Source organism: Trematomus bernacchii, unplaced genomic scaffold, assembly GCF_902827165.1.
Source record: "Trematomus bernacchii unplaced genomic scaffold, fTreBer1.1, whole genome shotgun sequence".
NCBI classification, from domain to species: Eukaryota; Metazoa; Chordata; class Actinopteri; order Perciformes; family Nototheniidae; genus Trematomus; species Trematomus bernacchii.
In genome coordinates, this window is record NW_022987771.1 from 3187412 (window position 1) to 3212739 (window position 25328).

Sequence of the window (25328 nt, forward strand, 5' to 3'; positions counted from 1 at the left end):
CAACTGCAGGAACAGAGGAAGTTTTCAACGTAAACAGTGGGTTCCCCAATATGTATTCACAATAGCAATAGTTTCGTGGCTAAAAGCTTGACAAAACAATTCAATAACCTTTTATATATTAAGGAAGGGTTAAAACTGTGTCATATTCTATAGTACTAAAGTTAAATAGTTTAGAGGCTATGACAAGCTTACAGCTGATGCTACATTTAGCTAGCCAACAATGCTAATATAAACTGTTCACATTATGTACTGTTTAAACAGCTATTTCTACTTTGTCGGATACACCTGCTCAGTACTCTTTTATTAAGCCAAATAGTTAGCGTTAATTAGCTCTTAACATGTATGTTTTAAGTTCATATACCTATGCCTTGTATGTTTGGGATGTGACCATTTTTGTTTTTGATATGTCCCTCTTTGCTTCGTTTAGATATTGACAAGATGTCTAGTAAAGAAGTGAAAGCAGCACTAAAAAGTGCCAGAGACGCCATCAAAAACAAAGAGTTCAAAGAGGCTCTAAAGCACTGCAAGGTAAAGTATCTGAGATACACACTACTGATAAAATGAAGTATAATGAGCTGTTGTTGTTGATATTAACCTGTTCCAAGGAGTGATGACACAGATAGTCTTGAGGCAATTCATCTCTCACAGAGATGTTATATAAATGACTTCTATTTCTCTTATTTAGGCTGTTTTGAAACTTGAGAAGAGCAATTATAATGCCTGGGTGTTCATCGGCTTGGCAGCTAGTGAACTCGATCAACCAGATCAGTCACAGACCGCTTATAAGAAAGCTGTGGAGCTGGAGCCTGAGCAGCTGCTGGCATGGCAGGTAAGGGTGGAACATGTAGTGTTTAACAAATCCAATACAACACGTTGCTTGTCTCACATTGAGATCATTTTTAGTTGTTTTTATTGTATTTGATGCTCCCCAAGTGCAGTAATTATGAACTATGTTTTGTAGGGCTTGGCAAATCTTTATGTGAAGACGGATCAGTGGGACTTCCAAGTGGAGCTACCTAACGTCTATCAGAAGCTTGTTGAGCTGTATGCAAGGTAACACCTCTTAAGGATGGTTGTGATTTAGCCTCAGTGAGTTCTTAGCAACATGTTTTAGTTTTGACTAGTCCAACATATTTGATTTGTGATGTTATTGATTTGAAATATCCTCTCCATTCACAGCTCTGACAAAAATAAATGTTACGAGACCATCAGTAAGCTGTCCGATATCTATCAGTCTGACAAAGAATATGCAAAGGTATTTTATATTAAAACACATGCATTCAATGGATGGAACGATGGATTATCCTTCTTCTTTTTTTTTTAAACGTTCGTAGATTTTAATTAATATGTATGTTTGAATATAGTTGGCAAAGGTTAAGCTGCAGCTCATTCAAGTGAAGGAGGAAGAGGGAGTGGACAAGAAAGAGTTACTGCAGCTATGGCAACAGCTGACCAAACTCCTCTCAGACTGCCTCAATGGGGAAGAGCAGGACAATGAAATTCAACAATATGTGAGATATTTCCCCAAATATTATGTTTCTTTTTGTGTATAAACACTTTGCAACACATACGAGCCCACCGCTGTAATCTATTAGCCCGGACTAACACAAAAACCACATGTCTCTAACCTATCTGAACTTCATGTAACTGTTTTATTTGTGCTTTTCAGATAATCACAGCATTTGAAAAGGCCATGGTTCTTATGGATCCCGTCCCAGGAGAGGAACACAAAAAGATGTCAGCTGACTATGTCAAATGTCTTTCTAAAGTAAGTCCACCTCATCAAGTCAGAAACACGGAAAATGAAGGATGTTTTTCACGTCTATCAAATAGTCCACGTCATACATGGCTCTTTGCAGTTATGTTTTAATGAGCTGCTCATCATGAATCTTCCCCTCCTGTAGATGCCACAGGAAGAAACCAAAATGAAAGAGGCATGTGAGTCCATGCTCTCGCTCTACCCAAACCAAAGCTATCCTCTTGAGGTGCTTTGTTCTCATTACCTCAAAGCAGGTAACATACTGTTGTCTTGCTTACACAAATCAGTAATCCCAGAATGCCCTGAGGCTGTGACACTCAGTCTTGCTCTTTCTGCATGTTCAATTTGAATGTGAAGGTGTTCAGGATGAGGGTGCAGTCAGCTGTTTCTCCCGGCTCCTGGATGTGGCCCCTAACAGTGGAATAGGTCATCTGGGTCTGGGCACCAAAGCACTGCAAGAAGGGAGGTTTAAAGATGCCATCAGGGACCTTTCACAAGGTGAGTGAACAAATCATGTATTTCTTATTGTAAGAGGCATCTGGACAGTTGTTACTGAGACATGCACTCTTGTTACAATTACAGGGTGTCCGCGGGGTCTTAAAAAGTATTAAAAGTTGATAAATCAATTTAGCGAAATGTAAGGCTATTAAAAAGTATTAAAAAGTATTAAACGGCATTTTCCAAGGTATTACATTTTGTAGCTTGTTTGCAATAAGTATATAAATTGTCCAAAGAGGTTGTATTCTACAGTCTGCCTGAATGTAATCATTGCGTAGGTGTGTAGTGTGATTCTGTGTAGTTTATTTATAGCATCCCGTTGGATTTGACGTCATCTGAACAGGACATCGCACGCTCACTGCTTGATAGCGCGCGAAGGTCCGTTTACGCCGGTTGTTAAACAACATCGTTATGGGGAAATGCAAGTTTGCGTCCAAATGGTTGGAAGATAAGGAGGAAGGACAATCAATACTTTATATAGTAAATGTGAGGTAAAGTGTGTCGCCAATGTAACCGGTTAGAACTCAAAGTGGCGATGAGGTCTTAAAATGTATGGAAAGGGTCTTAAAAAAGGTCTTAAAAGGCATTACATTTGACTTCAGGATTCCTGCATATACCCTGATTTATGTCATTTAAAGTGTTTGTGCTTAGTACACCGTATGTGTTTCTTCTGTTTCATTAGGGTTGAAGAAAATGAGCTCCAGCACAGGATGGTGCAGTCTGGCCGAGGCGCAGTTTAAAATGCAGAGATACTCAGACAGTGCTATGTCATGCACCCAAGGTATGTTATGTCTGCTTACATACAATACTATGATTTACCCAGATGCAATCACTGATCCAGCTAATCAAAGAAATACTATAAAAACTGTAAAAATATACAATTTCTTTAAATAAAAAAGGATGTTAGCCTCAATCTTTAAAGGTGCATGTTTTCCCCTGAGTTAGATACTGAACTTTGCTGTGTGTCTGCTTCTGTTAGGACTGACGCTGTGTGTTTCTGGAGACAAAGAGCTGAGGGTCAAACTGCTCAAGCTGAAGCTAGAGAATCTGGTCAGGAGTGGAGGAGAGGGGGCTGCAGACCAGGCTTTAGAGACATTCTCACAGGTGATGTGGTTAACTTTATTAATGTATCCAGCCTGTTGTATGTACGATACTTTGAATGTAATCATTGCAGCAGTTAAAACGGTTATATTTATTATTATTTGTGTTGGTGAAGCTGTTTTGAGGTTGTAACATAAGTCATACTATATATATATATATATATATATATATGTGTAGTGCTACTTAATGTCAGCATACAAATACTGTTTTTGTCTGTTGTTTTTAGATCCCTGATGCTGAAAAAGACCCTGTTCTCGTAGCGCTTAGAGGACATGCATACCTTTATCAGGGACAAGTTGACGAAGCACTCAAGGTACAAAACTTTTTCTGAACTCTGACTCATTGGATTTAGGATACCATAGGAAAAAATGCTGCTACTGTAAAAATATGTTATGTGTTGATTTGGCAATTAACAGAAATGAACACTGTAACAGCTTGTTGTCCTTTCTTTCAATTTAAGGAAAGGAACAAGGTATCTATGGTTTTAGACACATTGATACAAATGAAACTATAATGTCTGTTGTAGGTGTCCTCAGAGCTGGTGGACTCTCACCCTAACCTGACCCAGGCGCTGGTTCTGAGAGGACAGGCACATTTGGCCCAGGGCAAACTTCAGCTGGCAGAGGAGAGGTGAAAACAGATTGTTTAAATCTGAGTTTTAAATCAATCAAACGCTTACAGCTAGTCCAAAACGCGGCTGCACGTTTACTGACTGGTCACAAAAAGCGCGACCACATCACCCCTATTCTGGCCTCACTGCACTGGCTTCCAGTTCGGTTCAGAATTGATTTTAAAGTCCTTTTATTTGTTTTTAAAGCCCTAAATGGGCTGGCTCCGGCCTATATAACTGAACTCCTCCAGCGCTACACCCCAGCCAGAGCTTTAAGGTCTGCTGACCAGCTGCTGCTGGTAGTGCCCAAGACCAGGCTAAAAACCCGAGGGCACCGAGCCTTCGCAGCAGCTGGCCCTAGGCTCTGGAACACTTTGCCCCTCCATGTGAGGTCGGCCCAGACCCTAGGGGGTTTTAAATCCACATTAAAAACACACTTCTTCTCTCTGGCCTTCTAATTAGAGCGGAGCATGACTCCTGACTTCTCCGTGTGTTTTATATCTGTTATAGTTATATCTGTTGTAATTTATTGTCGTTTATTGTGTTTTGTAGTAATGTGTTTTTTATTACATGTACAGCACTTTGGCTCGACCAAAAATCGCTTTTAAATGTGCTTTATAAATAAACCTGATTTGATTTGATTTGATTTAAATCTGTGGCATTCCACTTTCTTGAAGCCAAGTGAAATTAAACAAGTGCAAAACTGTTTTCTTCTCCTTGGTGAAGTTCTCTCTATTGCTCTTCTGTTGTTTAGTTTCCTAAAGGCAGCGAGCCAGAGCCCAGACTGTGGGGAGTATTATTTCTTGCTCGGACGACTCTACTGGGACATGGGAGAAGAGACCCGTAAAGACCGGAGCAAAACACACACACATTTGCTCAAAGTGAGTAAAACTATTATTCAAAAGTTGTAATTATCTGCTGGCGAGGGAGTCCTATTTCACTATAGTCTAGTCTACGGAAGATTACCTGTTTAAGGACTTAACTTGTGCACAAATAAACATGTCAGAAGCAGGCCTGCACAATTAATCAAAATGTTATCCAAATTGCGATGTGGCCTAGTGCAACATCCAGATCCCAGTAAGCACACTATCTAGTAGAGACATAATATGTGAAAATGTAATTCTGAATAAAGTATGTTAGTGCTACAAATGGTATTCTACAGATTTCATAAACAAATCATGTTTGGAACAGATCCTTTAAAAAAGTATTATATATATTTATCAATGATAATGAGAATAATGTTTTAAAAAAAAAGATCAATCCATCTTATATCATAGGTCATATCACAATTGCAGAATCAGTCAAATTTAGTTTTTTTAATTAAATTGCAGTGCTGGATGACATCTTATTTTGAAAGCTTAATTTCCTCATTTCAGGCTGCAAAGTTAGACCCAAACCTCGGTTGTGTTTTCCGCTACCTCGGACATTACTACCGGGAGGTGGCAAAGGATCCCGCGCGGGCCCGAGGCTGCTATAAGAAAGCCTTCGAGATGGACCAGGATGATGCCGAGTCTGGAGCCGCCTCAGTGGACCTCAGTATGGAGCAGGACGACATGGTGAGGGGATTTGTTGCAGGACAGACACATGTATGGGGTTAGAAAATATGCTATAGCGTTTCTTAACAGCCTATGCTCATTTCCCCCCTATCCTCCCTTTCTGTTCTCCCCTTCCTCTTCAATTCAAATCCTTTAGGACACTGCCTTAGCAATCCTTCAGTCCGTGATTGAGAAAGCCACTCCAGGCTCGGCTAAATGGGCGTGGATGAGACGAGGGCTTTACTACCTGAAGGTCGGAGAGTATCAACAAGCTGTATCTGAGTAAGAGTTTAAAGAGTGTAAAATATGTTAGTTCTTTATTATTTCCTACATTATAATAGATATATGAGCATCATTGAGCATTTTATTCATGTTTCCAGCCTGCAAGCAGCTCTGAGAGCCGATCCTGAGGACTGGGTGTGTTGGGAGTGTTTAGGTGAAGCCTATTTGAACCGCCGCAGCTTCACAGCCGCTCTGAAGGCCTTCGGTAAAGCTCACCAGCTCCAACCCGCCTCCATTTACAGCGTCTACCAGGCCGCTGCTATCAAACAGACACTCGGCAAGTTCAGAGAGGCGGTCGCAGAGTACCTGCAGATCACAGCGCAGCAGGACTATGTGCCTGCTCTTAAAGGTGGGTGTTTGGTTTGTTATGCATAGTCATGTTTCTGGATCGGGGCATTTAATCATATTTCAATTATCTGATATTCAGGTCTTGGGGAGTGCCAACTGTCTCTGGCTAAAATTGTGATGGAAGACTGTAGAGACGGGGGGGCCATTGATCTCATTCAGCAAGCCATACAGAACCTCTTCAGGTAATGAATAGACATTAGTTATATGAGTCCATTTTAAAGGTCCCCTATTATACTGTTTTTCATCAATATATTATAGGTCTCAGATATATACAAAACATGTCTCTGAAGTGTTTGGCTCCAAACACCAAACAGATCATTGCAGCATCCCATAATCCCCTCTGTTTCAGCCCTGTTTCAAAAGTACTGATTCTCTGTCTGTTACTTTAGATGAAAATAAGGAGCCCCTCCCCACGCCCCTCTGAGAGATATTTGGTTAAAAAGAACACAATGGTGCTCTAGGAGGAGATTCAGGTGATAAGGTGGGGGGGGGGGGTTACCTTGGTTGGTGATTGGCTAATGGTTACACAAGCCAAAACATCGTTATGACATCATAAAGTGGCCAAAATCTGATCAGCTCATTTTCAGACAGGTTTTTATATAAATGGATCAGGACAAAAAGAGAGAGAATCTTTGTTCCTGAAACTGTCAGAGTCTCTTTACACAGAGGGGACACATGTTGATGTAGAAAAGACATGAAAAAGTGGATTTTGCACAATGGGTGACCTTTAAGATATAGTTAGACTTTCTGTGTGATTTATTACATTGCATTAACAAACAGACTCTTTGTCTGATTTGATTGACCTATCATTTTGCATTTCAGAGCTGTGGAGCTGCGTCCAGACCTGTCCTGTCTGTGGAAGCTGCTGGGAGATGCTTGCACCGCAGTCAGCACCGTGTCGCCAAACAGAGCTCAGGTTTTAATGCCAGGCCCACTCGCTGGTTTAGACCCCAACACCCAGAGCCACACACTGAACCAGGCCCAGACACTCAAAGTTGGTGAGAGGTAAGACCACAAATAGGCATTGATGTCTTCTAAGCTGCCTTTACCATCTCTACTCCATCAAAGCATACATTTATAAATGCGTTATTTTATTTTTGTATGCCCCATATGTACTGTGTCTGCCCCTCTTGGCCAAGCATAGAACTGAACACTGAACAGAGTGTATTATCTTTGTCTGCAGGTGTTATGCCCGGGCTTTGAAGCTGATGTCTGAGGTTCCCAGCCTTTGGTACGACCTAGGACTGAACTATTACCGCCAGTCCAGCCTGACCTGCCCCTCAGATGAAGACCAGAACTCCTCTTCTCTGCTCCTGGAGAAGGCCAAGCAGGTGATTCACACAGTCCGGAAGTTTTATATTTGTTTAATCCAAAAAGGAGGTCTTTTAAGATATTTTTCTGGTTTGTTTTCAGTGTTTAAAAAAGGCTATCATGATGGACAGTGGGAACCATAACTACTGGAATGCCCTGGGAGTGATTTCCATGAGCAAAGGTAATAATATGCTGCCATGTTCATATGAAGAATAAAGGTGTGACATAACTGGTGGACAGATTGATTTATTCTGCTAACTAGATGTATTTATTCCGTGTGGGATAGTTGCTTAAAGTGGACCTATCATGCTATATTTGAATAATATAGTGTAGGACCATACCTATATAAGGCATATTTATACTTTTTTTTTTTTTCAAAATACCAAACAGATCATGCATTTTAGCCATGCCTCATTTCGCTCAATTTGACATTTTGTAGATCTGTTTTAGCAAGGGTTGATTCTGTGAGAACAGCACCACCTACAGGCCTGGCATATGTACTACAGCGTCTCCAGCGCTTTCGAAAGGCAATGGCCGTGGCTGTCTCCTCCTGATTGGTGGAGTCGGCCCAATAGCCGTAGCGCCACCGTCCTGACGTCAGGACAGTGTTCAAATCTGGATCAGTTTTTATCAGATCCGTTGCAGCCCCTTTTTTAGAGATTTGGGTATGGAGGAAAATAGAGAGGGTTGTGTTTTCTGACACTTGGTGAGTTCCCTGGAACACCGGGGACACATATTCATGTATAAAAGACGTACGTAAAAGTGCATTTTGCATGATAGGTCCCCTTTAAACGTTTTTCGAGGATAAAAAAACATATTTTAAAATTGTTTTGAAATATATATGTGTTTATCGAGCAGTTTTACTGTCATTTCTCTGCCCTTGAATAAAGTAGGTGTATTGTCTTGATTCAAATAACTGTAATCATCAATTAGTGAAAAGTTTTGGCTTAAAATATATTTAGTAGAAAGGTGGCCTCAATAAACTGTTTTTAATTTTGCATTAGGAAATACTCAAGTTATTACACTTAAAGGTAGGGTAGGTAATTCACTTCAGAAACACTTTTTGTTATATTCCATGGAATGCTCTTAACATCCCGATAGCAATGAATACATTAAATGCTTTGACAATAAACACATAAAAAAAATGTCATCTGTGGAAGCCGTGGCGCTGTAAAAAGCACGACCAATCATCTGAGCCGGCCCGGCTAAAATAACTGGATGGCCTACCTGCCTGTCAGCCTTCCATCTCGTGCACAAACTTATCTCGTGCCCTCATTGGTCATGTGTGCGTTCGTGTGTGTTGGAGGAGGGGCTCTGTAAGGAAGTCTGAAGGAAGGGGCAGATTTTTTCCGGTTGTGTACTTTCAAATTCTAGCGCACTCGAGCCGGTTTCTCCATTCTTACCTACCCTACCTTTAAGTCATGGGTCTGTATTAGAACAAAGTGTCATAGTAACTTATGCAATCTTGTCTCTTACTTTCTGTTTCGTCAGGTCTTGAGAACTTCGCTCTGGCTCAACACTGCTTCATCAAGTCCATTCAAGTTGAACCAAATGTATGTAGTGAACATTCATTACGGTCATGATGAAAAAGTATTCCCAGAAAATATCCTGATGTTCTTTATGTGACTTTTTATGATTTTGTGACAGAATGTTGTTGCTTGGACCAACCTTGGCACCCTGTATTTAAAGCAAAACAATATAGAGGTATGTGAACAGTTTTCTTTTACATTCATTGCGTTTTTTGTATCATAGTTGGCGGAGGTTTTCTGTGTTAAAGTCTGTTCTTGTTTTTCTTAGCTTGCTCACGAGGCCTTCAAGATTGCCCAGTCCCTGGAGCCGCTTTACGTCAACTGCTGGATCGGACAGGTACAGAGACATCCTTTCAACTTTAATGGATCATGTCGAGGAACTGAACACTTGGCATTCATTCTAACATTCAGATATGAATCATTTCATTCAGCAATGAAAGGATTTCAAGTTCAGCAGAAGGAGAACTACTTTGTTCTTGGCTAAAATATACTGTCATTTGATTCTATTAGTTAGCACTATAGCACTATATATGAAAGTATAGATTCAACGATTTCATTAGAATAAAATACATATAATATCAGTATGCTAATATGTATCATACTCTAATGATTTTCTTTCTTGTCTCTGACCCTGTTTATCTGTCTAAATATAAGTTGTTTCTCTTTGATCTCCTACCAGGCGCTGATAGCAGAGAGAGTGGGAAGCTTTGACACCATGGATCTCTTCAGACACACCACTGAACTCAGCACTCATGTGGGTGACCCTCTACAATCACTGGGGCTTCTTGATACCCCCTCATTCTCTGGCTAATAACAGTTACATATTTGCTCCAACTTTCTCACTAAGTTTTCAGCTATAAGTCTTTTTGCTTCTAATAGCAAATAACCAGGGGTGATACCAAAATGAAGCTCCGTGTATTCCTTAAGTTTCTCTGCTTTTTCCCCTCTTAATCTACGTCCTTTTTTGGCAGATGGAGGGAGTGAAAGGTTATGCCTACTGGGTATGTTCCACTCTGCTGGATAAGAGCAACAGAGACTCGACACTGTACCGCTACAACATAGTCCAGATGAACGCCGTCTCTGCTGCTCAGGTGGCTCTCAGCAAGTACACAGGTACAGCATCTGATCCACTGATCCCTCAGTTTTATTTGAGTCATGTTCTGGAAACAGATTGTGTTTAACATTACGTTCTTGAATCCCTCCCAGAGAGGATCCAGTCTGACCCCGATGCCTTCATTATGCTCGGCTACCTGAATGAGCATCTGCAGCTGAAGAGGCAGGCCGTGCAGGCTTACAAAAGGTGTCTGAATTCTCACACTCACAGACTCGAAAGTGCTCACTGAAGCACGAGCGTACCAGGGAAGGACACACACTTCTTGTCAGGCACAGGAGTAGCTTCAGTGAAAGACTCATTCCACTAAGATGCAGAACAGGAAATCATTCCTGCCTGAGGCCGTCAGACTCTTTAACGCAGCACTTCTTATGTGTCAATAATAGTTGATTATTTGTATTTTATTTCATCTTTTATGGCACATTCTTACTTAAAGGGGACCTATCATGCAAAATGCACTTTTGTACGTCTTTTATACATGAATATGTGTCCCCGGTGTTCCAGGGAACTCACCAAGTGTCAGAAAACACAACCCTCTCTATTTTCCTCCATACCCAAATCTCTAAAAAAGGGGCTGCAACGGATCTGATAAAAACTGATCCAGATTTGAACACTGTCCTGACGTCAGGACGGTGGCGCTACGGCTATTGGGCCAACTCCACCAATCAGGAGGAGACAGCCACGGCCATTGCCGTTCGAAAGCGCTGGAGACGCTGTAGTACATATGCCAGGCCTGTAGATGGTGCTGTTCTCACATAATCTGCCCTTGCAAAAACAGAGTTAAAAAAGTGCAAATTGAGCGAAATGAGGCATGGCTAAAATGCATGATCTGTTTGGTATTTTGAAAAAAAAAAAGTATAAATATGCCTTATATAGGTATGGTCCTACACTATATTATTCAAATATAGCATGATAGGTCCACTTTAATGTTATTCTTAATTGGAGCAGATGTCAGGAAACCCACTATCCCCCCAGGATAAATAAAGTATTTCTGATTCTAATTTTGAAAATATCTGGTACCTCTATTTGATCTGTAAAAAACGATATGTATTTACAGAACACCTTTCTAAATCCTAACTCTCTTTCCTCAGAGCTGTTGAACTTCTCCAGTCCATGTCCTCTGAAGAAGCGCTGGCCTTTGCTCTGGGCAGCTATGGCCGTGCATTATGGTAACAACAGCTTAACCATGTACTTGAACCATCTTTGACAACACTTACAAAACACCGCAAACTCAATATGTTGCGTGTCCCACTGTTGTCCCTTGCAGCACCTCAGGGCAGTCGGAGGAGGCGGTGCGTGTTTATAGCTCCACCCCCCTGCAGGAGCTCAGTGACCTGGCTGGTCTGGCTCTGTCCTCCTGCAGGGCCGGACTCATCCCAGAGAGCATCAGCGGTGAGGACTGAACAATCAGAGAGTGTGTTTGTGTTTACCTGTCAGAGGGACTGTGACTTTAATGATTGTGTGTGTGTTCTGTAGCCTATGAACGTGCCTTGGCTGTGGCTTCCAGTGAGAAGGAGAAGGCGTACATCCTGACAGCTCTGGCGCTGCTTCAGCACCGGCTGGGGAACCTGGACTCAGCCAAGACTCTGCTGTTTAAATGGTGAGTCCACTGGGGTTTTGTGATACTGATAGAGTTGTGCAGGAATACATCCTAAAACCCAGAAATCAATTAGCATTTGACCATTTCCAGTTCTCTTGTCTCGATGTCAATGTTTTTTTGAACGTGTTCTTGGTTAGGTGTCTGAAATAGGTTCTCTGATTAACAGAAACGTAAGAGATTTCCATGTTTTGTTCTGCAAAAGCATATACGCTAGTAAACACCCCACACGCATTCTGCCTAAACAGCTCGATGCTAAAGGAGCCAATCCCGGAGTCTCTGCTGTGTTTATGTGCGCTGGGATTGGTCCAAAGTGATGCTACGCTGAGTGCTGCTGCCCTGACGGAGCTGCTGAAGCAGGGCCCCGCCTCTGGGAGTGTGATCGAGCAGCGGTGTCTGCTCACCTGCGCCCTGCTCGCCCTGCAGGGGAACTACAGCGCCGTGCAACGAGAGGCTTCCAGAGCTGTGCACAGGTAATGCACGACAGATTTAAGATTTGGAGACACGTATGTTTGCTGCATGTACCGCGAGATGTACTGTTATTAGCTTTGGTCCCTTGTGGATGGAAAATGTCAAAGCTTATGTAATTTACAGCAATCCTGGAAACCCGTCTCTGTGGGCCCTGCTGTCCAGACTGGTTCCACAATACTACCCAAGGAAGGCAAATGTAAGGAACATTTGATATACATACATTTATTTGAACAACCTGATCCACTCTTGCTCTAGGACAATTAAAGTGATGTTATTTTCCTCTGTGTATTCAAGGGTGGAGCGATGGCTGGTCATGTTGCCTGTCTCTCCAGTATGACCCTAGGAAAGGTAAAATATTGAGTATATATTTATATTTCCGAGTCTTTTTTTTTGTCTTTCTATAACTTGCGTAAGCGTAATTATTTTACATGGAAAACTGTTGATATGTCAGCATGCAAAATACATTTTAATGGTAAGAAACTGTCAATACTGACTTTGGTATCTTGCCACAGTGGTTTGTAAAGGAATCTGATGTCCCTTTTTGTCCTGCAGAGAGCGTTGTTGTACAGTGGAGTGAACCAGCTGGCTAATGGGAAACACTCTGGAGAGGACAAACACAAGAATGCACTGAAGACTATGCAGAGAGCTGTGATGCTTTGTCCTGGTATACACACACACAGAAACACACACACACACACACACACACACACACACACACACACACACACACACACACACACACACACACACACACACACACACACACACACACACACACACACACACACACACACACACACACACACACACACACACACACACACACACACACACACACACACACACTGAAACTACCTTGAAAACAACCACACAACATGTCATGGGAGGATAATAGCCAGTAATAGGAAATACATTTGTTATTATTTCAATATTGAGTTGAATTCTAGTGAAATATGTTGTATGGCACACTACTTTAAGAACCTTCATCTACACAAGTGTTGTTAATGTATACAGGAAATCAAGTTTTGCAGCAGTCTGGGACGATTAGCTTGTTTTTTTGTTATCCCTTTGCAATGAATGTTTAGCCACCTTACACCTACCTGGTAAGAATACTGTGAAACGTCCCCGGTGATCTCATCCTCCGCTCTTCTCTTTTATTTCAGATGATCCAGCCACGTGGGCGGGATTAATGGCTGCCTGTCACACAGAAAACACTTCCTGTTACCTTTCAGGTTCTGCTCCTTGCAGACGAGGACTAGAGCAAACCCTCATGTCAGTGGTTTCAGAGAAAGGTGTGTGCTTTGTGCATTTTATGGAATGTATTTTTTTTTTTGTATGTGTTTCAGAGAATAAGTGACTTGTTACTGTTTCCCAGTGCATAATGTGGAGGAGATCGAGCGCCCTCTTGCACAGACTCTGGAAGGCTGGGTGCTACAACAGGCAGTGACTGGCCTCATGCTGGGAGGACAGCTGGAGCAGGCAGAAGCCCTCTGCACACAGGTGACATATAAACACCCTTTCACACACAACCTCAATATTTCCCTTACAATTACTTCAATGTTTAAAGAATAAGACTTGTTCCTGAAATAAATATGTCAAAAATGAAGTAATACAAGTGACTTTTGTGGCCTTTTTCCCCTCATGCTCTGCCTTCTTTGTCCCAGGTGCTGAGTGTTTCTCCAGAGCACCCGGCAGTGATGCTGTCCCTGAGACAGGTGCAGTGTCAGCGTCTCCTTTTGGCCGGTGGTGGTACTGTCCTGTCAGACTCCGTGCTGGAGCAACTAAACAACACAGTGATGATGAACCCCACAAACCTTGGGGGCTGGCATGTAGGTAGACACACATCAGACCAGTCTTTGTATCGCAGTGACTTAATGATAGCTTTGGCATGTGGCGCAGTGGACTAGTGCGTTGTTGTTCGGATCAGGGGGAGCACAGGTTCAAACCCCACTGCAGTCAGCATGTCGTTGTGTCCCTGTGCAAGACACTTCTCCCCAAATTGCTCCTGTGGGGATTGCCCACAGTATTGAGTATGTAAGTCGCTTTGGATAAAAGCGTCTAACAAGTGACATGTAATGTAATGTAATACTCCTTTATTGCAAGCACCAGTTGTTTATAACACAATATGACACTGTTCACACAGACTTGCTCTAGTGAACTCTATAGACAGGCTTTAACATATTCTCAGTCAGCGATGATGGGTGTTGAGTTCAGCGAAATAATGAGATGTATTTTTCTCTTCATCACAAAAGCCGTTTTCTATTGCTTCTGCTCTGACCTAAGAAGACCACATCTGTCATATGACTCACATCAAGTGGATGCTACCAGCCGGGGGAAGATGCAAAGACACTAGGCTATTTCTCTTTAAAGCCATGCATATATTGGCAGATGTAGCCCTGACCAATAATGTAACAAATAATATAATGTAATGCTCAGCAATTATGTGTTCTGTAAGTCCTTAAATATACGGGTAAAAACCTTTTTTGGTTTCAATTTCAAGTAAGAGGCGGAGGATTGTTTTTCAGTGATTATCATATGTAAACTCTTCAGTGAAGAAAAATTACCAATTTTAGGTCTTCTGATCTTTTCAATATCTTCTCTTACCTTCCTCTTCCTTCCTCTACCTCTTCTATTTCCTCCCGCTTGTCCCACATTCTCACATCTACTCCCACTCATCCTTGATTTCCAAACCCCTCCCCTGCTCTCCGTGTCTCAGTGGCTGGCCGAGGTGTATCGTAGCCAGGGTCTGCTCCTCCAGGCGGTTATGGCCTACAGGCAGAGTCTGCAGATCTCCTCACAGCTCGGCCTGCACGGCAGCCAGGTTTCCACTCTGCTGAGACTAGCCCTGCTGGCCCTGGGACCCTCGATGGTGAGTTCCTAATGTGTTACATCCATCTAGATCCAAAAGATTTCTGATTCAAGTACAGCTATTACAGCACAACTATCTGAGATCTTTTTCCTGCAATACTGTGGCCATGAATAAGAGCATTTTAGAAATGTATGGGTTATGCAAACGGTTAAGATTAGTACTGATTAAGGATTAAGGTCTTTTGCCCCAGGAGTGATGTTCAAGCAATAAGGAATAGTATTATTTTACAATGCTGACCCTAAGACTTGCATAATACTATTCACACACCTGTCTAGAGGAAGCTCCTTTTGACATCCCTGTCAATGTCAGAAACAACGTAGAGGATCAGCAGGCAAAAAAATGCATTTGTCATTTATATGAAAGGGACGGGCTTTCCACTCTACTTCTCACAGGACAACAAAGTCAAATGCAATTATTGTTTATCTGACATTTTGCTTACTGTTAATGTAATATTGAGTACAGTCACGGGCTCCACGCATTGTTCTTAACCATTTGATGACCTTTCAGGCGGGTGTCCCAGGAAACGACTGGACAAACATGATCGTGGAAGCTACCACTGAAGTGTTGAAGCTGGGTTCCTCCTCTGTGGCCCTCCTTTTCCAGGCCCTGCTCCATTTTGTGACCAAGATGGCTGCTAGGTCAGTGTTTCTCACTGTGTTTTATTATCAGGGTGCGTACGGGTGCTGAAAATCCTTGAAAATGCTTGAAATTGTACGAGGTGTTTTCAAGGTTTGAAAAGTGCTTGAATTTTGGGAATGGTGCTTGAATTTGGGATAAAGTGCTTGAAATTGTAAATGCTTTACTTCGCTTTTTAGATTAAAAGAAAATAAAGAAGTCGGAGCGCGCTTAATTGCTTCGCTTTTACATAAAACAGCTCCGCTCCGGCCTTCCCGCGCAATGCGCGTGACCGGCAAGTGTTTTTGTTACATGTGTGACCTGGGCATTCTGATGAGAGTGATAGATGACAGTATGCCAGGAGGTTGCCGTTTCAAACGAGCGTTGGCTAGCAGAAGACAAATACAAGCCATGGCTAAGACGAGGGTCAAGCGAAGCCCAAGAGTAGCCTCCTGCAAAGTGTGCAACAATAACGATGCGAGAGTCTGCGCTGACGAGCCACACACCACACGAAAGGTACGCTGTAGTAGAACATTTTAGATTAGGCTATCGTTGCATGTAAAATACATGACACTTTTCTCTGTGCGCGGCAAAACAAGCTCGCCAAAATGGCTTCACTAGTCTGGCAGTATTTTAAGTGTCCGAAAATGACAGTAAAATAGCGGTATGCAACGTGTGTGTGAAGCAGAAATCCTGCAGCTCCACCCGCTGTGACGGACCGGTGAGCGGAGCAGAACACACATTAAGAGTTAGACCTAACACACTTAGCTATTTTATCTACCTCTGGAACAAGCTAAACTAGTTATAAATATATTTATTCTTCACTGTCGGGTCGCTCATTACTGGATCAGTGAGCTGCAGGAGATACTGACGGGCTGTCAGGAGAGAGAGAGGGGGAGAGAGGAAAAGAGAGCGATATCGGTATCGGCCGATACTGATTCCGGCGATCGGCCCCAAAATTGGCGATCGGAGCATCCCTAATAATTGTATATGATATGTTTTATAATGATTGATCATGAAAGTGTTCTCAAAGCTGGTAAAGTTGCAGCTAGTTTGAATGACTTTGTATACTGCAGGGTAGCTTGTGAATTTACTCCAGGTGGAACTAAAGTCTGATTTAACACTTGATTATATTTCACATCATTCATCCACATCTGTAAAGTAACTAAAGGTATTAAATACATGTAGTGGAGTCAAAGTACACCATTTACCTCTGACTTGTGTTTACTGCCAACCTAAAAGTACCTCAAAAATAGTAATCAATAATATATTGAAAAGTTATTTGGCTGATTGTTTTATATTGGCTCAGCCAGGTTATATGGGATGCCCAGTCTACGTACAGATGGGTCACTCATTTTGAAATATTAAACTTAGTTTTCTTTTCTAACATTTTAATTGTTCATCCTCATGTAGAATGCTATTATGAAACACACATTTGGTTGTTTATAGCATAAAGAACATCTGATTTAATGTGAGGTAGGGAAATAATCATTTGAGTATAAGTATGTGTATATAAATATGTAATTTACAACAGCTGTAAGATGCTTGAAAATGCACCTTGAAAATGCTTGAAAAGTGCTTGAATTTGACTTTGGAAAAGGTGTAAGAACCCTGAATTATCCTCTGCTGAAGGAAATGCCCGAGCATGTTGCATGTGCGTGGGTGCTTCTGCGTCAATATGCAAATGTGTTGAACCCATTGGCTGGTAGGTGAAGTATATCAGCTAAAGTAAATAAAAGGGATTCCTGAAGCTTCAGATGTATGACTCCCATCTATTCAAGTGGTTGGTACTTTTAAAACAGCCATCATCTAATTCTATATATCTTAAGAGCAAATTAGCATGTGTTATTTACATCAGCAAAAGCAGCACAATTAGGCATTTTTACCACATTTCTTGCTCATTTCATTCACATATTCCACTCCTAAATGTATCCAGACTATTGTAGTGATTTTGGTTAACAAGTATTAAGCTCATGTTTTACCTTTGTCCGTTTACCTTTGTCTCCTGCAGGGAAACCAGGCGTTTGCTGGAGAGGCTGGTGTACACTCAGGACCTCCCAGTGACGGTGGTGCAGGTGGCCAGCTGGTACCTCCTCAGACACTTGCATAGCAAAAACGACCAGGAGCTAATGAATGTGAGCACAGAGCTGTTTTATACCTGGATGTATATTCATTTGAAGTGCCTATTTCCAACTTCCAACTTTCTCTTTTCTTTTACAGGTCCTTTTACAACATGCCAAAAAGAACAGAGATCAGAGACTGCTCGACTTTGATTCACTGCTTTCCTCTTCGTCAGCTTGAGTTGTGCAATTCTGCAACGCGTCACTATCAAATCATGTAGCTCAGCAGGGTTCATTTACAGGCTGAAATAATCAAAATGTAGCTTTTTCTTCTGGGTCTCTTCAATAAATATGAAATCATATCAAACTCAAAATGTTGTGTCAGATATCACAATGTTTATTGTCTTTACATGGTTCTTTGGTTTAACATTATACAGCATTCAGGATATCAAATACATTCAGCAAAAATCATGATCTTTATCGCATATTACTTCAAAATGAAATTCACTTTAAGTAACTGATGTCCATGTTCAGATTGAAATAAAGGCATCTTGCTTGAACTAAACGATTGTCTCGTCTTGATTGCATATAATTGTTATGCTTACCGATTTGTCAAGAATACATTTCAAAATAGATCATATTGAACTTCAGTATGAACACAAAGTAGCTACTGTAGCAAGTTACAGATGTTCGTTTGAGGAAGTGAAAAAGGTTTGAACATGGGGGAAGGAAAGTAGAAACGTTGACTCATGTTTGAAAAGTATGGTCACACCCTGAGCTTTGAATTTTACTCTTAGTTTTTCTAAATATGGTTTTCTCTCCACCACATTACAAGGCCATTTTGGACGTGGATCTACTTGTTTCACCCTCTCAGTTGCTAGCTGAGCAGACATGCTTGGTCATGAGCGTGCAGATGTTTTGCCCACAGCCCCAACACGGTTGCTTGATGTGTGGAGAGCCCTGCTGGGTCTTTCTCTTACAAAGTGAACAGGCATCCGGAGCACCATCATCTCTTGCGCTGGGATTTGTTAGACTATCAGCCACTAGCTTCTGAAGCTCTGCCAGCACGGTGTTTGGAGCCTTTGCGATGCCTACCACCTTCACTCTTTGGGGGTCGGACACACAGTCCTCCTCTAGGCCACTGGGCACTGCTTTCATGCCACAGTTCGGAGGCACCCAAGCGGTATCGTAGCCCTGCGTGCTCCAGGTGTACTGCATGGGATGGTTGTCTGTGTCAATGCGCTTGACACGACCCAAACGCACACGTAACTCAAGGGCCACTTTGTCTGAATGGTTGTTATTTAAAGGATAACGTTCCGCCTTTTTCTGATCTCGACTGACATACACGCCCTTGCCCAACATGCCACCTGATGACTGCTGAAAGCCATTGGTAATGATGAGCCGTGCGTTGGCGACGCTGGTGCCATGGTACATTTTGTAGATGCCTTTGTCTTGGGGCTGCTGAGAAGCCCCCAGCTCCAAACGAGGAGATTCATCATCGTAGGTCACCTCCCAGCCAAAGAATCGCAGCGACATCTTTATTTAACAAGGGATGCTCTTCAAGACCAAAGGCTCTGTGAGAATAAAAGCAAAAATGGCATCATGTTGTAACACTTATGACAGATTTGGTGTGACTTTTCAAGACCTATGTTTTAAAATGTATTTGATATAGCTTAGATTCCTAAGTTTCCACATTCAAAGGCTTTAATGTCATATGCACAATAGCTAAAGTATACTTTTGGCAATTACTGTCTCAGGCCCCTCCAGCAATGCAACATAAAATACATTTAAGATTATGGTCTTTCATTATTGTTAATATCAGCTGCTAAACGTTGTTCATGTAGGTTATTGATACCATATCGTCTCAGAATTAGATGAGTAGCATGTTTCGGTAATTCAAGTTAAAATCCAAGAAGAATCAAACATTTTTCAGTGACCATATCTAGATGTACAACAATAGGGTGCCGTGTTGTGCCGTTTTAGCTAGTTACGAGTTAGCCTTTAAAGGTATGTAGACTATATGCTAATAGTAAGATGTTCTGTTGCGTTACAAAGTAGTAAACGACGGACTTTAACTGACTGCTGCTTGTTCTATTAAACTAATGAGCTATAATTCCTTTAAGGTGTATGAATTAACGTTTAAAAGTAAGAGAACAAACCTTATCGTGGGTGAGTAGTCTTTAACCTAAATTACTTTCACTTTCCGTTGTCTTTTCTTAGCGTTTCTACTTTCGATAGTGTCATATTATGCTGGGATTATATACGTTACTTTGAGGTAGTGTGATCGTGACCGGTTAGCTCAGTTGGTTAGAGCGTCGTGCTAATAACGCGAAGGTCGCGGGTTCGATACCCGTACTGGTCAACAAAGTTTTTGATGATGTCTTGTCTCCCAAAGCAATAAAAAAATCGCAGATAATACAATTTGAAGGCAAAAAAGCATGTTCACAACAATATCAGCTGACATGGAAAGGAACTACACTAACTGCTGCTTTAATTCCAGAGCTTGAGACCCCTGAGGTTTTTATATATGTATGGTTAGCTTTAAGAATTAGGCCTTCAATATCTCAGAGGATATTGTGATTACTAGTGCATATTCAGTTCAGAGGGTTAGTTTGTTTAAATCATATTACCACATCAGATAGTTTTAAAGCAGTAAAATACTGTAAATGTGGAGACAAGGGGAGGACGTATTGTGTGCCTATGCCTAGAAGCTTATCTACGAGCAAGGCGAAGTTTATTTTCTTACTTCCTTATCTTCACTTCAGACTGCAGCTGGGATGCCTCTCTCCTTTGAGCACAAAATTAAATAAAATATTTTTAGCCACTTTGTGACTCCTATTTCTTTGCAGGTCCTATGGGGACTTGTTAAAAAAGGTGTTTCAAATGCCACTTAATATTCTTCACACTACACAACATACTGATAAAAAGTAGGAAATGGTAAAGCTGCGGCTTTATCTGAAGGCATCACTATAGAAATGAGCTTTACTGAGTCTCTTAACAACATGGAATCATATAAAACAAAAAGACATGATGGGTTTGATTAGATTACAATGACATTTATTGGCTTGAGTTTTCGCAAATTATTTCAGTCCCATGTTTTACATAAAAATATATCCCAAAAAAATGAATGTCAAATGTTGGAGAGAAAATATCCTTTTGCCTTGTCATGTGTTATGTGTCCTTTGCATGTGATACAAATTGTATACTATTAAGAGAGTGTAATCAATACAATATATAATATGTAGAACTATAAAAATAAAAAGCTACAGTTTACTTTAAATGACAGTCAATTCAGGATTGAGATTTTATTTTTTTAACTTACAAAAGATCCCCAAAACACATTGAGCAGTACATATTTAAACATGTCACTATGAGTCAATATGAGAGTCAAATCTAATCATCAATCCCCCCTTCCCTCACCCCGTCAGGGTTTGGCTGGACAAAGATGCTTGGACATGAGAATGCAGATGTTTTTCCCACACTCCCAGCACTTCTGCTTGATGTGTGGAGAGCCCTGCTGGGTCTTTCTCTTACACAGTGAACACACCTCTGCAGCACCAGCACCCCCTCTTCCAGATGATTTTATCAGCCCTTTAAGTTCTTTCTGTATGGAATCATTTGATGCCTTTGCGATGCCTACCACTTTCACTCTTTTGGGATCAAACACACAGTCCTCCTCCAGGCCACTGCGCACTGCTAGGAGGCCGATATTAGGGGGCACCCAAGCAGTGTCGTAGCCATGTGAGTGCCATGTTTTCTGCATGGGATGGTTGTCCTTGTCAATGCGCTTGACACGGCCCACGCGCACATGTAACTGAAGGACAACTCGGTCTGCAGGACTACATAGAAAAGGATAACCCGATGCCTTATTTATATTACGACTGACATACACGCCCATTCCCAGCATGCCATCTGAAGACTGTTTAAAACCATTGGCAATGATGACTCGTGCGCTGGTGATGCTGGTCCCGTGGTACATGGTGTAGACGCCCCTGCTTCGGGGTTTCTGGGACGAGTTCAGCTCCAAACCAGGAAAAGAAGCACCATCGTCAATCACCTCCCAGCCGGAGAACTGCACTGACATCCTGATTCAGATATGTGGCTAATGGAGGATGTTGTAAAGATCCCGTAAAGATCGGAAGCTCTGTAAGAAATTCAAAGGGAGATGTGGCATTATGTTAGAATTAAGATCAATCAGGGTGTTACTTTAAAGGGGACCTATCATGCAAAATGCACTTTTGTATGTCTTTTATACATAAATATGTGTCCCCGGTGTGTCAGGGAACTCACGCAGCGTCAGAAAATAAAACCCTCTCTCTTTTCCTCCGTACCCAAATCTCTAAAAAATCTCTAAAAACGGGGGTACAACGGAGCTGATCCAGATTTGCGGCCGATATGACGTCATATTGGCGGCGGACCCACAGCACTATCAGAAACGTTGCTATCAGAAACAATGCCCGACTGTTTTGGATGTAATATGGTCGGTGTTTACATTAGCATCGCTAACACTCAGAGCTAACCTGTACTGGAGAGAGTGTGTGAAGAAGCAGGAAATAAAAAGGAACTCACCTTGTGGTATAACCGGCAAGAGAGAAAGCCTTTGAGCTCCATACTGTTTCAGAAATAATCCTTGATCTAATAATCCTTGCGTCTCATCACCGCAGCATTTTAGACAGTATCTGCCAGGTCCCCGCATGAGCCGGAATAAGCTCCGCCCCCTCTTATTTTAATTTTTTTCAGTTTAAAAAATTTTTTTTTTTTTTTTTTTTAGGTGAAAATCTCATTGAGACACAGGGTCTCATTCTCAAGAGAGACCTGTTTATACCCAGAATCAGCACTTTTGTAACAGGAAGAGAAATAGAGGGATATGAGGCATGGCTAGAAGGGGTGATCTGTTTGGTTTTTTGTATTTGTTTATATATCTGAGACCATATGCTATTGCCTAATACTAGCATGATAGGTGACCTTTAACTTAACCCTCCTGTCATGTTCGTTTCTCCCCCATTACTTTGGTGATTAAACATTATTCATCACCACACTTTATTTAACAACCCTTTTAATCTTTAAACAATGTCTCAGACTACTGGTTAACATGAATTACTGCAGTGAATATACAAAGAAAAGACAATGAACATGTATTCCAAAATTAACCTTTTGTTGATTTGTCCGTGTGTAGCTACTATCTGACAGATGAACATAATCTAGTAATCATAATCATTACCCATTCATCTCCTATGGCGTTTTTGACCAGGAACACTAGATGTTAAAAAGTTGACCAAAATTCAATGAAAGTGGTGATCAGCAATTGTATAAGTTAAAATGCCTACATTGAAAGGTAATCATAAGGCATCAAGCAATCAAAGGTGAAACACAATATTTATAATTGATGAAGGTGGTAAATCTGTCAGATTTTGCGGAAACACGACATGAGGGTTACAAGAGGCAAGCAAAAGCAATGAGACAGTGTGGCTAGCTTGGATTACTTCTGTTAATTGATATTGTGTATTTATTTCAAAATGTGCCAGATAACTCTTTTGTCACATTAAAGCACTGAATGCTTGAGAAGTTCTATACAAATGAACTTGCCTTGCCCTGTTTCGCTTCCTCCTTCTTACATGGGTTTTGACATTTGCTTCCTTGTCAGAAGTGAGTCCATAGTGTTAATTTCGTTTTTTATTTAGTTTTAGTCTTAGTCCTGTGTTAAATGTTTAGTCATATTTAGTCACCTTCATCCTGTTTTTATTTAGTCAAGTTTTAGTCGACTAAATGTCTGAGCATTTTAGTCTTATTTTAGTCGACTAAAACAATAAATATTTTAGTCAAGATTTAGTCGACTAAAAGTCTGAGCATTTTAGTCTTATTTTAGTCAAAGAAAACTAATTATTTTAGTCTACTTTTTGTCAATGAAAACTGTTCAGTCTTTTTTAGTCATCAGATTATATAGAACATTTCAGTCAAACTAGTCTAGCCAAAACCAATAATTTGTCATTTTAGTCAAACTTATTTCACAATAAGATTATATCTTGTCCTTATTTGATGAAAAACACAGGTTGAATGATTAAGAATGCAGCTTTGCAGAGAGTATCTGGTCAGGTTTGTGGTGTTTTTACCAGCTGTGTTATGGCCACATTGCTTCCCTTCTGATAAAACAATGCATTCGCTTTTTTTCTCCGCCTCATTGTAGCGAAAATGGGCCCAAATATCACATCATTTCTTTCTCCCAAGCAGTGGTAGCTTTAGACTTTTTCGTTGTCAGTGATTTTGACGGACAGGATCGTAACATTTCCGTCATAATCCATTGTATATACTCGCATTTTAGACTCTGTTACTAACTGTATATCTGTAGACTTGGTATGTCTTAAATGTCCGGTTAGGATGTATTAGAACGAAATCTAAAATGAAAATTGTAAATAAGCCATCTGTATGTAAAAAACCACCTGTATGTAAATTGTAAATAAGCCATCTGTATGTCAAATATGTCTTATATGACTTAAATGATATGATGAATTGGAAATGGGGGACCCTGATGTAAACAAGACGAAAGTCTTTCTCTGGTCTGCATCCCCTTAACAATTGTATGTTTTGAGCTGTACTGTACTGTACCCAATATACAAGCTGTTAATAAACTTTTCAATCAATCAATCAATCAATCAATCAATTCAATCAATTCAATCAATTCAATCAATTCAATCAATCAATCAATCATACCCGTCGAGTGCACAATGTATCACTCACTCGCGCTGACGGGGGGGTATTCGGTTAACGCGAGTGCGACCACTGCTCCCAAGCCCTGTTGTTGCCATTTTATTTTTCTGTTAAATAAGGTTAGTTAGACCATGAGTTAGACCCGAGTCTTCCTGACAGTTCATATTGTGCCGCTGCCCGGTGTAATTCAAATGTACCGTCGCGCGCAGCACAGACACACAGCTGTCACTTTTCGTCAACGATATTGCATGATGATTTCGTTACAGTTATTGTTTACTGCCGTCGGTGCCGTCTCGTCATCGTCTCGTTTTCGTCATGGAAAAAAAGGTCGTTGACGAACATATTTCGTCATAGTTTTAGTCAACGAAATTAACACTAAGTCCATCTTGTAGCTTGTCATAAATGTTGCTAACCTTGCTGGTTGTATCGCACTCTTATTCAGTTGGTCTGCCTTTAAAATTTCCATTCAACATTACACTAACTCTAGGGCACATTAATTGATAGTTTATTCAACTATAGCTGCAGTCCGTTTGTAACAGAAAAGTAGGTTATAAGTCAAATAAAACTCTATACATTTAGGAACACAGGACGAGTAAACATTGTAGCTTTTGTCAGCCTGAACATTATCACTCTGATAGCCATAAACTGTTGCATGCCATGACTGATGTTATTTTATTGACTTTCTCTATAAATCTAGCAAAAATAACGCATTAACATGTTTAAACTATGAAATCTTACCGTCCGTAAGGAGTTACCAGCCAGGAAGATTTCCCTTTCGGTTCTGTAGGTTTCGTTTATTGTTTGATTGTTTGATGACGTCACTAGTGGAACTTCCAATGGCCGGTTAGCTCAGTTGGTTAGAGCGTCGTGCTAATAACGCGAAGGTCGCGGGTTCGATACCCGTACTGGCCAATGTATGTTTTCTCC

General features: G+C 41.1%; 3 protein-coding genes and 2 non-coding genes across 5 annotated transcripts; 3 read left to right on the top strand and 2 right to left on the bottom strand.

The window, feature by feature from the left end:
* Window positions 1–4: 4 nt before the first annotated feature.
* On the top strand, window positions 5–18261 carry ttc37 (tetratricopeptide repeat domain 37). The gene is made up of 41 exons (XM_034148575.1): window positions 5–36; window positions 428–528; window positions 686–829; window positions 962–1053; window positions 1180–1255; window positions 1365–1511; window positions 1670–1768; window positions 1905–2013; window positions 2117–2257; window positions 2940–3038; window positions 3237–3361; window positions 3585–3671; window positions 3885–3988; window positions 4723–4849; window positions 5345–5524; window positions 5661–5785; window positions 5884–6134; window positions 6213–6315; window positions 6956–7138; window positions 7317–7464; window positions 7547–7625; window positions 8936–8997; window positions 9092–9148; window positions 9242–9310; window positions 9653–9727; window positions 9945–10086; window positions 10180–10273; window positions 11176–11253; window positions 11352–11476; window positions 11561–11684; window positions 11930–12154; window positions 12276–12348; window positions 12447–12500; window positions 12705–12816; window positions 13316–13444; window positions 13528–13652; window positions 13817–13981; window positions 14869–15021; window positions 15529–15659; window positions 17648–17771; window positions 17857–18261. The coding sequence occupies exons 2-41, from the start codon at window positions 439–441 to the stop codon at window positions 17935–17937; spliced, it is 4707 nt and encodes a 1568-aa protein (XP_034004466.1). The 5' UTR covers window positions 5–36; window positions 428–438; the 3' UTR covers window positions 17938–18261.
* LOC117496807 lies at window positions 18078–20670 on the bottom strand. Its single transcript, XM_034148577.1, has 2 exons — window positions 19856–20670; window positions 18078–19270 (listed from the first exon to the last, which is right to left on the bottom strand). Exon 2 carries the CDS (start codon window positions 19230–19232, stop codon window positions 18567–18569), a length of 666 nt encoding a protein of 221 aa, XP_034004468.1. The 5' UTR covers window positions 19233–19270; window positions 19856–20670; the 3' UTR covers window positions 18078–18566.
* On the top strand, window positions 19985–20058 carry trnai-aau. The gene has a single exon. It is a non-coding gene; the product is annotated as a tRNA-Ile (tRNA).
* A 306-nt stretch (window positions 20671–20976) lies between the features above and the next one.
* LOC117496808 lies at window positions 20977–25212 on the bottom strand. The gene is made up of 2 exons (XM_034148578.1): window positions 25140–25212; window positions 20977–21840 (listed from the first exon to the last, which is right to left on the bottom strand). The coding sequence occupies exon 2, from the start codon at window positions 21778–21780 to the stop codon at window positions 21121–21123; it is 660 nt and encodes a 219-aa protein (XP_034004469.1). The 5' UTR covers window positions 21781–21840; window positions 25140–25212; the 3' UTR covers window positions 20977–21120.
* Window positions 25213–25239: 27 nt separating this feature from the next.
* On the top strand, window positions 25240–25313 carry trnai-aau. The gene has a single exon. It is a non-coding gene; the product is annotated as a tRNA-Ile (tRNA).
* The last annotated feature ends 15 nt before the right edge of the window (window positions 25314–25328 follow it).

Bases quoted from the DNA above. Each gene is read 5' to 3' on its own strand.
- ttc37 (XM_034148575.1), top strand. From the start codon at position 439: ATGTCTAGTAAAGAAGTGAAAGCAGCACTAAAAAGTGCCAGAGACGCC. The intron at 1,769-1,904 runs GTAAGTCCACCT...CCCCTCCTGTAG, and splicing joins ATGTCAAATGTCTTTCTAAA to ATGCCACAGGAAGAAACCAA. The intron at 12,817-13,315 runs GTATACACACAC...CTTTTATTTCAG, and splicing joins AGCTGTGATGCTTTGTCCTG to ATGATCCAGCCACGTGGGCG.
- LOC117496807 (XM_034148577.1), bottom strand. From the start codon at position 19,232: ATGTCGCTGCGATTCTTTGGCTGGGAGGTGACCTACGATGATGAATCT.
- LOC117496808 (XM_034148578.1), bottom strand. From the start codon at position 21,780: ATGTCAGTGCAGTTCTCCGGCTGGGAGGTGATTGACGATGGTGCTTCT.